The following is a 14,581-nucleotide window of genomic DNA, read 5'->3' as shown; positions in this document are numbered from 1 at the left end:
CTATATGTAAGAACAGATAATAATAATCTCTATAAATTGTTGGGTTGTTTTGAAGATTGATAAACTAATGAATGCATATAACAGTGCTTAATACAGATGCTCCTTAACTTACAGATGGGACTACATCCTGATAAACCCAAAGTAAGTTGAAAAATACCTTAAGTTGAAAATGCATTTAATACTCTGATAAACCCACCATGAAGTCCAAAAGTGGTAAGTTGAACCATTTCAACTCAGGGACCATCTGTACACAGTAAGCAATAAATATTAGCTATTATAGATATCATTACCATTTTTTTCCTTATGAACTAATCTCCAGGAATAGTGTTTACCCCATAACAAGGTACTCAAAATAATGTTTTTTGCCCAACATTTATATCAGTGTCCAATGACAGAGTACAGAGCAGAACATAGTTCTTCTATCATTTATTCCAGAACTCTTTGCACTTTACCTGACTATGGATAAAATATCACAGAATTGGGCTTCTAATGGTCTGAGGATAACAATTATAACCAATAGTTCTAATCCTGGCTGTATATTAGAATCCTCTGGGGACCTCAGTTAAAAACCAACCAACCCACCCACCTACCCTCATGCCTGGATCTGAATCCTAGAGATTAATTAATTACATACTTTTAAAAAGCTACCAGGTGTGGTGGCTCAAGCCTATAATCCCAGCACTTTGGGAGGTCCAGAGGGAAGAATAACTTGAAGTCATTATGTGAACCTCAAAACAATTAGCCAGGCATGGTGGCATGTACTTGTAGTCCTAGCTACTTGGGAGGTTGAGGCAGGAGAATTGCTTGAGCCCAGGAGTTAAACAAGGTTACAGAGAGCTATGATCACATCACTGCACTCCAGCCTGAGTGACATAGCAAGACCCTGTCTCTTAAAAAAGAAAAAAGAAAAAAGGACAAGAGAATCAAATCAGCAGCCGGGATGGGGAACCACTGACCCATTTTACCCAGAAGCAAGCATAGCCCTATTCTGAAAAAATTCTTAAGCACGACTCAGTAAGAATGTGAACAAAGAAGGAAGCAGTCTGGTTTTCAAACCATGGCTGCATCAAGTAGCAAAGAGAAGCACCTGAGGGAGACCTGCAGCCCACAGTACATTGGTACAGCTGAACTGGTCATCAACAGTATCTCTTCTAATTGATCAGTGCTGCGATTGTGGCAATTGTTAAATATTTTGAATATCACCCTGTGAAATTTCATGTCAATGCAAAAGAGCACAAAGAAGATGGTACTTCAGTACTGGATGGAAAATTTAAGTCTAAAAACAATGTAATTCACTTTATAAATGAAGAAAAAGACCTAAAGAAGAAATGTAACTTGCCAAAAGTGACAAGCCTAATTAGTGGCAAAGTCTAACTAGTTATTAGAATGAGTCTAGTAATGTCTCCACATGATGAAGTTTTTTTAAAACCGTGAGTTGTGATCCACTTAGAAAACTGCGAGTTGTGATCCACTTAGAAAACTGCAACCTACACTTTATTTTTTAAATGAAACAGAATAGAATAGATTGGAAAACGTATTGTTCAATAAAACTGCTGCTGTATACATACATGTGCATTCGGTTACATATAAAACATACTTTTTATTGTTACTTGGGTTAAAAGAAAAATTCAAAAACACTGCACCCCATCACTCTCTGCAACACATGGGATTGACAACAGAGTCTTCAGGCCAAAAGAACTTATTTCCCAGTGGTGCTCCAATGACCCCTTTCCAGATTAAATTGTTATAATGTTTCTGGGCTATTACACCAAAAAAAGATAATGAAAAGGGGAAAAATCTTAATCTGAGCCCAGTTAAAAAGTCTAATATTATAACAGGAACAACTCTCAGTTTTATTCATTATAAATGACAAGATTCTGGCTGTCTTTGCATGTTTCATATTTTGATTTTGTTTTCCATTTTAACAAGATATGTTAGTTCATACAAATTACCTGGTGTTCTGCTCCCTGGAACTTTCATGTATAGTTGAACTGTGTTCATGCCCAATATGGTATGACCAACATGGCTTAGAAGATTTCCTGCTGATACGACACGCACAAAAGCAGGAAGTTTAGTCAGCTCATGTAGCTGCAACTTCCACCTGCAATAAAATAACACATCAAAAGTGAAACTCTGCTACAAATACCTGTGGAAGTTTACCATTTCTTCAAAACCCTTGTGTTCCAATCAGAAAAAACAATTAAGTCTATAAATATTTTACTTTTCCATAAGAAAATGCTTAAATTTTTAAATTTTTCCAAAGAAAACTTCCCAACAAAAAATAGGCATAAAAATTATTCACCAATAAAAGAAAAAAACTATTTTAATAGTTGTACAATTATATTTTATAAATACATTTTCATGTAACTATTTCATATAATTAAAAATATAATTTGTGATTATGTAATTAGCATATAGTCAGAGTCTTGATGAAAAACTGCAGAAAAGTTTTAAGTAAAAAAAAAAAATTGGCAGGGTGCAGTGGCTCACAACTGTAACCCCAACACTTTGGAAGGCTGAGGTGGGAGGATCCCTTGAGCCCAGGAGTTCAAGACAAGCCTGGGCAACACAGTGAGACCCCATTTCTATTTTTGAAAAAAATTTTTAAAATTTTAATTGTAAAATGTAGCAAAAAAAGTTTAGCTTAAATTCATGTCAACTTAAAAAAATGACAATAAATGAAACAGAAGAGGAAATTGTAGAGAATTCCCAATCTAGCACAGGATAACTCTTTGCATCAGTTCACAGATATATTACTAAAAGGACTTACTTTTTGTCATCAGATAGGTCAATATTGGTCCCAAACTTTATGGTTTTAAAGGGTCCTTTCCTCCTCCTCCCAGAACTTAAAAAAGAGACACAGTATTAGAAACATGCCTTTTAAAAAGAAATACTAAGTGGACATTAAAAATGACTTACTTATCTGATGATGTAGATTCACTATCTGAGTGGTCTTTATGATGACTTCTTTTTTCATTTTCTTCCTATAGATTAAGCAAAAAGCAGTCTAGTTTAGTGTTCTACAACTGGCAATCCTTTCCACCATACAACTGAAAAAAAGTTCATTATCTAGATTGAATAGTATTATTTGTGTTTTGAAACTAAGTTTCATGTTTTTAATTTTTTGAGACAAGGTTTGACTCCTGTTGACCAGGCTGGAGTGCAGTGGTGTGACCCCGGCTCACTGCAACCTCCGCCTCCTGGGATCAAACGATTCTCCTGCCTCAGCCTCCTCAGTAGCTGGGACTATTAGGTGCGCATGACCACGCCCAGCTAATTTTTGTATTTTTGGTAGAGATGGGGTTTTGCCATGTTGCCCAGGCTAGTCTCCTGTGCTCAAGCTGTCTACTGGCCTCAGCCTCCAAAAGTGCTGGGATTACAGGCGTGAATCACCATGCCTGGCCTTGAAACTAAGTTTCTATAGGCCTCTTACACATGAAAATTTCTTCAAACACCACATTAAATAAATAAATACCCAAGAAAGCCGGGCACAGTGGCTCATGCCTGTAATCCCAGCACTTTGGGAGGCCGAGGCAGGGGGATCAGGAGGTCAGGAGATCAAGACCATCCTGGCTGACACAGTGAAAACGTGTCTCTACTAAAAATACAAAAAAATTAGCCGGGCGTGGGGGCAGGCGCCTGTGGTCCCAGCTTCTCGGGAGGCTGAGGCAGGAGAATGGCGTGAACCCGGGAGGTGGAGGTTGCAGTGAGCTGAGATCACGCCACTGCACTCCAGCCTGGGCGACAGAGCAAGACTCCGTCTAAAAAAATTTAAAAATAAAAAATAAATACCCAAGAAAAGTCGAATCTCACCGGCATGGTATCCAACTTCCTCCACTAGCCACAAAGTTATAATACAGATTCTCATACCTGCCCCATTTTCAAGAGGAGAGAAAACTTGAGGAAAGCTGAAAGGCCTAGGGCATCCCAATCTTGATTATAAATGATATAAGCTAGCAGAGGTGTATGTATGTGTACATAGCTATATATGTGTAATAGTGGAAGATAAGATACTTTTTATTCTTGATTATGAACAAAGGAAAAGTTCTTCCAGGGGATATTTATTCCACAATGAATTACACACAAATGACAAAATGTTTACAACATTGCTGGATACATATAGGTATTTTTCAATGCAAATATTACTTTTATTTACAACTCTTGAGTCACAGACATGATATCTGTTAACACTGTTTTATGATTTCTGAGTTAGCAATACTTCTGACCTTTGGCTTCCATTCCTCTAAATGTATAGTGTCTGAACATTTGTCAAACTTTTCACATGTAATGGTCCATGTCTTAAAGCATACTAAAAAACCCCATGCTGGCAGGGCACGGTAGCTCATGCCTATAATCTCAGCACTTTGGGAAGCCGAGATGGGCAGATCACCTGAGGTTGGGAGTTCGAGACCACCCTGACCAACATGGAGAAACCCCGTCTCTACTACAAATACAAAATTAGCTGGGTGTGGTGGCACATGCCTGTAATCCCGGCTACTCGGGAGGCTGGGGCAGGAGAATTGCTTGAACCTGGGAGGCGGAGGTTGCAGTGAGCCGAGATCATGCCGTTGCACTCCAGCCTGGGCAACAAGAGCGAAACTCCGTCTCAAAAAAACAACAATAAAACCCCAAGCTTTCTTTGGTTATGGAACCCTCCCCATTTAAATAGACTGCCTCTTACTATCTTTGCTTTTCAACTCTTCCTCCAAATTTTTCTTTGATGATCTTTGACTCCTTCTTACTATTTATTCTCTTCTGACTATAATATTACCAGGTACTTGAAGTATCTTGAAAGTTTGAACTACAGAGTTATACGGACAATGAATTCACTGCAACTCAGTAAAGTCACAGGATAGTTTTTATTAGAAGAATTTCTTTGTAATATATAGGAAGCGGCAGGGGGAAAGGAAGACAAATATACAATTTACAGGTAGAAATGCTATCTTGATTGAAAATATGAGTTGGCAGAATTTTAAACAAAGATAACAAGCAAATCTAATGAATCACAAATTAAAGACTTTCAGCCACATACTGTCAGTGGTAGGACATTTGAAGAAAAAACAACTTAGTGCAGACAAGTATTTGAGTAATACGTTTAATAAACTCATTTGTTTGGATGTATTATGTTCACTTTGTAAGAGAATTCACAAAGTTCTCATTATAGTGCTAGAGGATTTTTGTAATGCTTCAGTGCTGAAAGGGCTATATGGGTCTTTTAATAATAATAATCCTGATTATTTTTACATTTTTGTTTTTTAATTTCCTCCTTCAGATTTCTCTTACAGCCTAAGATTGGTAAGAAGAACACTAATGTTTCCTGCAGGAGTTGTCTATGAGATAGCACTAAAGAAAAAAATGAGAAGACCAAACCGGATTTTACAAGCATAAAATAAACTTGAGACTTAGTTTATCCTCTAAATCAGTGGTTCTCAACCAGGAGTGAATGTGCCCTTCAGGGGGTATATGACATGTCTGGAGATATTTTTGAGAAGCCAGAGATGCTAATAAATACCCTGCAAGGTGCAGGACAGTCCCCCCACAACAAAGAATTATCCAGTCCAAAATGTCAATAGTACCGAAGTTAAGAAACCCTGCTCTAAAAAAAGTATCCCAGAAATGAGACATTTCGCTAGACAGTAACTCTATTTCCCCATGATGCTATTTACTTCATGAATCCATCAGTTTGTTTAGATTTTACTAAAAGCAAACTGAGGGTGGGTGCGGTGGCTCACGCCTGTAATCCCAGCACTTTGGGAGGCCAAGGTAGGCGGATCACTTGAGGTCAGGAGTTCGAGACCAGCCTGGCCAACATGGTGAAACCCAGTTTCTACTAAAAATGCAAAAAAGTCAGCTGGGCGTGGTAGCACGTGCCTGTAATCCCAGCTACTCAGGAGTCTGAGGCAGGAGAATCGCTTGAACCTGGGAGGCAGAGGGCGCAGTGAGCCAAGATCGTGCCACTGCGCTCTAGCCTACGTGACAGATGGAGACTCCGTCTCAAAATACACATACGTACGTACATACACACATATATACATACGAGAAAACTGGAGAGCACTTACAAAGTATTTTATGTAACATAAAATGATGAGATGCATATAAAAGTAATGTGTCCTTTCAAAACTCCAAAGTAAAATCATCTTTAAAATCCTAAAATAATCTTTAGGATACAAATACTTACTCTCAATGATTCCTGGAATGAGGAGGCCTGGTACTGTGCATATTTAGCAATTGTAGTATGAGATCTATTACTTTCACAATGCCAGATTTTCTTTGTTCCAGTGGGATCCCAGTTTTCATCTGCTGGCTGCAACAACTGTGTCCTCACTTCTACCATATGTTCATTGTTAGCTTCCACCAAAGTTTTAGTAGAGAAAAGTCCCAGGTCTTCATGAATACATAAATGTAGTTAAAAAATGAAAATTATATTTGGGATAATATTTTAAGTGCTTTTATTTTTTTAAAGGAAGAAGGTAAAGCATTTTACGGCACTGTATCCAGTTCCCATAAAAAACTAGGGCCTCTGCACAACCTGAGCTATGTGCCAAGTTTGCAGAACCATACGCTGAAGCCCTGAATCTAACTGCTATGTCATCCCATCCGAGAAAGAATTAAGTGTGAAAGGCCTGAAATTTCACTTATTTATTTAATTTCTGCAGATGCCAGGAAATACTTATGGGGCTATAGTATTTATTAGTAGCATCAAATTTCACCTACATTTTATAATCAAATTTTTTCTATTAACCTAAATCACAATTATGTAAACGGACCAAAGTAATAGCTAAATTTAAAAACCTCCACCAAATTGTCAGTAACCAGTATCACCAACAATATATTCACATCATGGATTAAAGAAGTGATACACACACTCTCTCTCATTCTTAGTACTAAAAAAAATTAAAATAAAAATACAAAAAAAAAAAAGAAAGAAAAAAGAAAAAGAAGAAAAGTATCTGCCAGTGCTGGAAAAGTTAAAAGATAGCAAAACAAAGAGACAAACGTTTTCCTTTTTTAATTTAAGGCTTACCTAACTTAAGAGCTCCAGCAAGGCCACGTATTACTGTAACAGGGTTGTTCGGATTTGTACAAAATTGATGTAATGGAGGAAAGAAAGCATCACGTTTATTTTCCAACTGTAAAATTAAAATATGTGGTTAGATCTCAGGAAAACAGAGCTTTTATTTAAATATTATGCTCCAAATTAATATTCATTATTTTTCACAATTTAACGCATTTTATGGGGTGATATTTCTATTTGACAGTATCTTATCACTGTGACTTTTGATTCTAGTTTTAATCAGATAGTAACCACATACATTTCTCCTGTCCATTTTATCATGACAAAAATATGTAGGAGAAATGAAACTGAAATTAAACTTCAAAATCAAAGTGTTTTAAATATTATTCAGTCTTAAAATGAAAAGACAATCTTGACACATGCTGCAACATGGATGAATCTTGAGGACATTATGTTAAGTGAAATAAGCCAGTCACAAAAAGACAAATATTGTATGGTTCCACTTACATGAGGTATCTAGAATAGTCAAATTTATAGAAACAGAAAGTAGAATGGTAGTTGCCAGGGGCTGGGAGGAGAGAGAAAGGGGTAGTTGTTCAGTGTGTAGTTTCAGTTTGTCAAGATGAGAAAGTTCTGGAGATTGGTTGGACACCAATGTGAATATGCTTAATAGTACTGAACTGCACACTCAGAAATGGATAAGATGGTAAATTTTATGCTATGTGTTTTTAAAAAATCACAGTATAAGAGAGGAAAAGAAAAAAAATTATGCCTAAACAAATATTATCAAAGAAAGCAGACTGAAGAGGACCCATAAAAGATAAAAACTTAATTTTGCATTTTTTTTCTCCTCAGAGCTCACTTTACAAGTTTTTTTACATGTCTATCCCAGTGCTTCCCTTACATAGTAAGGGATAAACAACAACTGGTTGGAGGAAGAATTAATATGATAATATTTGGCCTCTAGAGGGCAAGGGGGTTAAATCTATAAAACAAACTCTAGTACCATTTTATAGATGCAAGATCATTATACATATACTACCCTAACTTTATACTTACAAAATTTTAATTTGGGATAGAAGCAGGAAAATGAAAGGAAATAGGATAGGAAGATCTATTTGGAAGAAACAGAAATAGGAATTGTTTTGATTGAACTGCTAATGACTTCCTATATCAGATTCCTATATTTCTATAAAGTAAAACTAGTATCTAGTTTTAAATGTTTTAAATAACCTATTAAGTTTTTTTAGTCACATATATCTACTATCACACTTATGTTCTCAAACACTTATTTTGAAGGTAGTATCTTTTTTGGGGGGGGTAGATGTATAAAACAGAATGAATGTTAAGGTCCACATAACTAAGTAGAATGTGGATTTAAAACCCAGTTTACTAAAAAAAGTTACACTTTTAGGTAGCTTTTTCCTAACACTGCTCAAAATTAGGGCAATAAAAAATATTTCTCATGATTCTAATATCATCACAGTTAACAGCTGAGAAGGTCTTTTAAAAATGCTATTACAAAATCTCTTTGAATATATTTCCCCCCTGCCCCCAAACTATTTAATCTGCTGCCAATAATTGTAATGTTTCCTAAAGGGCATCCATGTAAATTTAAAGATTTTATGAAAGACAGGTAGTTGCAAACACTGTTTTATTTCTAGTCAGTCAATTCAGACTCACGTAAATACTAGGTGTAGGTGGATTCAACTTGTCCTTTGGCAAGGGAGGGTATGGTGAAGATGGTGGTCTTGGAGGTGGACATTTATCCAACAAAATGCTACTGTTAGATAAGCCATTTTTACCTAGATTCCTGAAAAAAAAAAAAAAAAAAAGAAGGGATAATCAGTTGTACATTTATTTGGAAAACAGAAAAAAAAAAAGAATCCTGAATTAAGTCCTAATTAAATTACTAGGCATTTGCACAAGTCCATGAGATGTGGGATGTGGATCCATCAGGAAAAACACTAAGAATGATTATCAATTTCAGCAAAGACTTGATTCCTATATATCCTCCACTGAAGGAAAATAAAAGATATCACAACATATAAATTATTGATGACATTCCTTATTTTGCTCGTAATTTTCCAATTTATTTTCACCTAAACAACAAAATTGAGCTTACAATTTCCCCTCTACCATCACATTCTTTTCCATCAATGTTAAAATATTAACTTGACCAAAAAAAGTTCTAGGTAATAGTAAAAAACAGAATGTCTCTTTTCCTGTGTCTCATCTTAGCAATTATAATCAGAATATCTTTGTAACAACTCTCAAACCTGAGATTTTTTCCTTTTTCTCAAATCAGAAAAAAATTTCCTGTGCAACTCCTTGACTATACAGCAAATTATGCTACTTCTTTTTAAACAATGCATATAACTGCCATCTACCCTCTGACACTGTATATAATTATTACTTACTGGTATTTAGGTTGATGAAGGTATCACTCTGTTAAAATTATAAATTCTTAAGATAGGGTAGAATTATTCCCTAACAATAATTCTTTCAGTACAAGCAAGAAAGATATTTCCAACGTTTCTACTAAACTTAGAAAATCAACAAGAAATAATTTTGAGCTTTCAAACCACTCCAGTTTAACTAACTTACCCCACTGAATTATTACAAGTTCAAAAGCAATCAATGCATTAAAATATTAAGTACTCTTAATATATTAAATTTCGAGTAATAATTTGAAATTTTCAATTATTCTGGGAACTCAAAAACTCAGTAACTTAAGAAGGAATTAGCTATTTTCATCACAAAGAATAAAACAGGTTGAAACAAAATTAATTTTCCTTATCTTGCTACACTGAACAAAGTGTTACAAATTAGCCTGTTTTGGTTGATACTAATGAAAACTAGGGCTTAAACCTTCACTGCCATAGACTTTTAAGATGTTATACTAAATAGCATCATGGGTGTTACTTTCTTAATTTTTTCAACTACAACTCCAAGTAAAAACAACAAAGTTCATGGCAGGTCTCAAAGGAATGATTTACATTTAAAATAAGTGACTTTTAAATAAAAATACATGAAAATATTATTAAACTGAAATTTTACATTCAGCTAACAAGTAAGGTTAAAGGTTGAATAAATTTTCTGTCCAAAACTAGTTTTCAATCTCTTTCCACAAAGCACATGTGCCTTGTACATTTAAAGACAGATATACACTTAAGCTTTTAGATTTGGGCATAAAATTGGTACCAATTTATAAACTCCATCAAATTTTTGCTTTTAACATGTAGAAAATTTTTGGCGAGACTGGGAAAGAAACAACTCAAGTATTATCATTAAACCAATGCAAGATAAAACAGTTACAATACCTACATAAATAATAGTTTTCATGCTGAATTGTGTATCTGCCACTCTATCGAATATAAGCAAAATATGACTCAGAATACAGAAACTGTCTTTTAGGAAAGGAGACGGATATACTACTGTAGAGTAAATGGTTACTATTTTGAAGAAATTGAAGTATATGAACCATGTATTAAAACTGTGCTATACAAGAGCATCTCAAACTAATTAAATGTGGCACCAAAATTTAAGCTTCTACAACATACTGGACATTGAGAGATGAGACTAGAAAACAAGGTTTGACAGATTAGTAGAATTCTGTCTCTGTCATTTACACAGTTCTGTAACAATTAAAAAAGAGACAAATGAGAAAGTAAAACAATGGAAAATGTTGTTGCCAATATTTTAAAATAGAAAAGAAAAAGGTGGGGCATGACTAAGGGAGCTGACAACAATTCAATCACTTGAATGTTGCAATTACAATTTTAGACATGAAAGAAGCAAAAGTATTATAACTGCCTTTTAATGTATACCACTGACCACTGCAACATTAAGATAAACTAAACAAGAATCAGATTTAAAAATAACCAGCACTTTAACTACATATATGGAAATAAAGGGGTATCCAATAGTGCATTCAAGTCATACCTAGCAGTTTCTTATTGTGTTTGAAATGCTGACTACCTGCCTATTAAGGTCAATTTTCAAACACATAGGAATTTCCCTGAAGGAACTGATGGTATCTATAGTGCTCTGCATAGCAAATATAAGCTATTTCCACTTAAAATACATTGACCAATCTTAATGCAAAGGGCAGGGCTGTGATAACAGGAATAGACTTTATCTTCTATGTAAATGTCCAACAGTGTTTAGAACACCTCAAGCCAAATAATAAAACTTTCATATAAAAATCCAAAGTGGAGACAGGAGTTGAAGAAAGAAGCAGATTTTGGACCAAAACAGCATGGTACTGGTACCAAAACAGAGATATAGACCAATGGAACAGAACAGAGGCCTCAGAAATAACACCACACATCTACAATCATCTGATCTTTGACAAACCTGACAAAAACAAGAAATGAGGAAAGGATTCCCTATTTAATAAATGGTGCTGGGAAAACTGGCTGGTCATATGTAGAAAGCTGAAACAGGATCCCTTCCTTACATCTTTTACAAAAATTAATTCAAGATGGATTAAAGACTTAAACGTTAGACCTAAAACCATAAAAACCCTAGAAGAAAACCTAGGCAATACCATTCACGACATAGGCATGGGCAAGGACTTCATGACTAAAACACCAAAAGCAATGGCAACAAAAGCCAAAATAGACAAATGGGATCTAATTAAACTAAAGAGCTTCTGCACAGCAAAAGAAACTACCATCAGAGTGAACAGGCAACCTACAGAACGGGAGAAAATTTTTGCAATCTATCCATTCTGACAAAGGGCTAATATCCAGAATCTACAAAGAACTTAAACAAATTTACAAGAAAAAAACAAACAACCCCATCCAAAAGTGGGCAAAGGATATGAACAGACACTTCTCAAAAGAAGACATTTATGCAGCCAAAAGGCACATGAAAAAATGCTCATCATCACAGGTGATCAGAGAAATGCAAATCAAAACCACAATGAGATGACCATCTCACACCAGTTAGAATGGCAATCATTAAAAAGTCAGGAAACAACAGATGCTGGAGAGGATGTGGAGAAATAGGAACACTTTTACACTGTTGGGAGTGTAAACTAGCTCAACCATTGTGGAAGACAGTGTGGAGATTCCTCAAGGATCGAGAGCTAGAAATACCATTTGACCCAGCAATCCCATTACTGGGTATATACCCAGAGGATTATAAATCATGCTACTATAAAGACACATGCACACGTATGTTTATTGTGGCACTATTCACAATAGCAAAGACTTGGAACCAACCCAAATGTCCATCAATGATAGACTGGATTAAGAAAATGCGGCACACATACACCATGGAATACTATGCAGCCATAAAAAAGGATGAGTTCATGTCCTTTGCAGGGACATGGATGAAGCTGGAAACCATCATTCTGAGCAAATTATCACAAGGACGGAAAACCAAATACTGCATGTTCTCACTCATAGCTAGGAACTGAACAATGAGAACACATGGACACAGGGTGAGGAACATCACACACCGGGGCCTGTTGTGGGGTGGAAGGCAGGGGGAGGGATAGCATTGGGAGAAATATCTAATGTAAATAACAGGTTGATGGGTGCAGCTGGCCAGCATGGCACATGTATACCTATGAAACGAGCCTGCACATTGTGCACATGTACCCTAGAACTTAAAGTGTGTGTGTGTGTGTGTGTGTGTGTGTGTGTGTGTGTGTGTATATATATATATATGGCGGGTTTTGGAATGGATTTAGAGATTATCCCATCTTAAATCCTTTTCTCTCATTTTTGAAATCTCTCTGAGAAAGTCAGAGTAGGGGGATATTAATTGTTACCCAATTATTTAAAATATTGGCTAAAACTTACTTTCAAATTTACCCATGTCATTTGGTAGGCAGAGAAATGGTGAAAATGTGCTCTGTGATAAACCCATCTACACTTTAGTTATCCTTTGTTAGGAAGCTCCTAGACCAGAGATGTCAAGTCTCTTGTACCTGTGTTACTTTCCCCTTGAGTTCTGGACTCTTGCCCAGCACAGGCCACCATCAAGAGAACACAGAAACGGCAAACAACATGACACCTATCATTTGCATTCTTACCTTTTTCTCTATGCCTCAAAAGATTTTTATCTCCAACTTATCAGAGCACTTTTTTGTCTCTTCAGTAATTGAGTCCTGGATTTACTGGAATAACCTAAGTAACCCCAGGGATCTACAGTGTTTTGATGAATCTAGCTGTTTACAAGATACACATATATATAAAATTAAGTCTCCATAATAAGGCAAAATTGCCTTTTCAAGTTATTAAAGCTGAAAATAAAACTATAAAAATGTACTTAAATACCCTGAAATAAATGTTTATATATGCCTGGAAAATGAGATTGAAGATTATAATCTTTAATACATTAAGAAACACAATCAACTAAGCACCTATAGCATAAAGCTTTATTAATACAAACTTATGAAAACTGCTACTATACACAGTTTGTAACTTGGGGAACAGAACATAGCTCCATGGAACTCTTTCTGACAATATTCCTCCTTAGGTCCCATGCAGTTCATGATGTTAGTTTTGGACCTCCAAATCTTCCCCATTTTCTAGCAACTGTCCTGAGTCTACAGAGAGTGGATGAGAGAGAAAGCCCCTGCTCCAGCAGTTAGAGCAGCAGTACCTAGGAAACAGGACAGAGGCCCCAGCAGATGAGTGAGGAGCAGGTAGAAGACAGTCAAACTGGCAGTGAATCAAGGCACTGTCTAAGGAGAGCCAAGTGTAGCATTTAATCTGAACACTCCCTATTTTCTGTAGGCCCAGAGTTGAACTGAATGACAGCGTTAACTTCAAAAAAAAACTAATATAAAAACCTATAATATAAAAATTTCTAAAGAAACAAATTTTAGGAACTCAAGAACCTCACTATATGCTTTAGAAGAATTTCATTTAGAGATCATCCAATGTCCTTTTAAGTTACTGACCTTAAAAACTCTTGTAAGACAGTTAAGATTAATTACAGCAATCACCATGTTGTAGGTCACTAAGGAAAATGCTGCCAACAACGTGGACCCAATACAGAAAAAAATAAAATATAAAAAAGGATGTAATTTCTGCCCTAGTCTATGTCAGAATAACAACTAAATAGTTAAAATTTGACAGGAAATAATGAAATAGAAACTAACAGAAATAGAAACTAATAGAAAATGAAACAAAGACCAGCTGGGCACAGTGGCTCACGCCTGTAATCCCAGCACTTTGGGAGGCAGAGGCAGGTGGAACACTTGAGGTTGGGAGTTCGAGACCAGCCTGACCAACATGGAGAAACCCCGTCTCTACTAAAAAATACAAAATTAGCCAGGTGTGGTGCTGCATGCCTGTAATCCCACCCAGCTACTTGGGAGGCTTGAGGCAGGAGAATCACTTGAACCCGGGAGGCAGAGCGTGCGGTAAGTTGAAATCGCGCCATTGCACTCCAGCCTGGGCAACAAAAGCGAAACTGTCTTAAAAAAAGAAAAGAAAAGAAAAGAAAACACAGACCAAAAGGTATTTTAAACACTCAAACTCTTTAAAGAAAAATGACTATAGTGTAATTTATAGTAAAGTTCTAGTGTCACAATTAAAGTGA

At 35.9% G+C, this 14,581-nt stretch overlaps 1 protein-coding gene across 31 annotated transcripts in view; it reads right to left on the bottom strand.

The window, feature by feature from the left end:
• Positions 1-14,581, bottom strand: part of KDM6A (lysine demethylase 6A) — a 235,034-nt gene that overhangs the window by 26,126 nt on the left and 194,327 nt on the right. For 30 of the 31 annotated variants that reach the window (XR_010154914.1, XR_010154920.1, XR_010154915.1 and 27 more), the window contains 6 exons: positions 8,699-8,828; positions 7,025-7,130; positions 6,179-6,384; positions 2,920-2,984; positions 2,771-2,845; positions 1,953-2,101 (listed from right to left, as the gene is read on the bottom strand). Coding sequence is in view for 22 of the 31 variants with exons in the window: in XM_063804920.1 (XP_063660990.1) it covers positions 1,953-2,101; positions 2,771-2,845; positions 2,920-2,984; positions 6,179-6,384; positions 7,025-7,130; positions 8,699-8,828 (731 nt within the window). In the remaining 9 variants the exon portion in view is untranslated. The remainder of the gene's footprint in view (positions 1-1,952; positions 2,102-2,770; positions 2,846-2,919; positions 2,985-6,178; positions 6,385-7,024; positions 7,131-8,698; positions 8,829-14,581) is intronic. The other variant, XR_010154921.1, reaches the window with a different exon arrangement.

The sequence above is a fragment of the Pan troglodytes genome, chromosome X (genome assembly GCF_028858775.2).
Source record: "Pan troglodytes isolate AG18354 chromosome X, NHGRI_mPanTro3-v2.0_pri, whole genome shotgun sequence".
In the NCBI taxonomy this organism is placed as follows: Eukaryota; Metazoa; Chordata; class Mammalia; order Primates; family Hominidae; genus Pan; species Pan troglodytes.
Note: the sequence above shows the minus strand (reverse complement) of the source record. Positions and strands in the feature narration are given on the sequence as shown.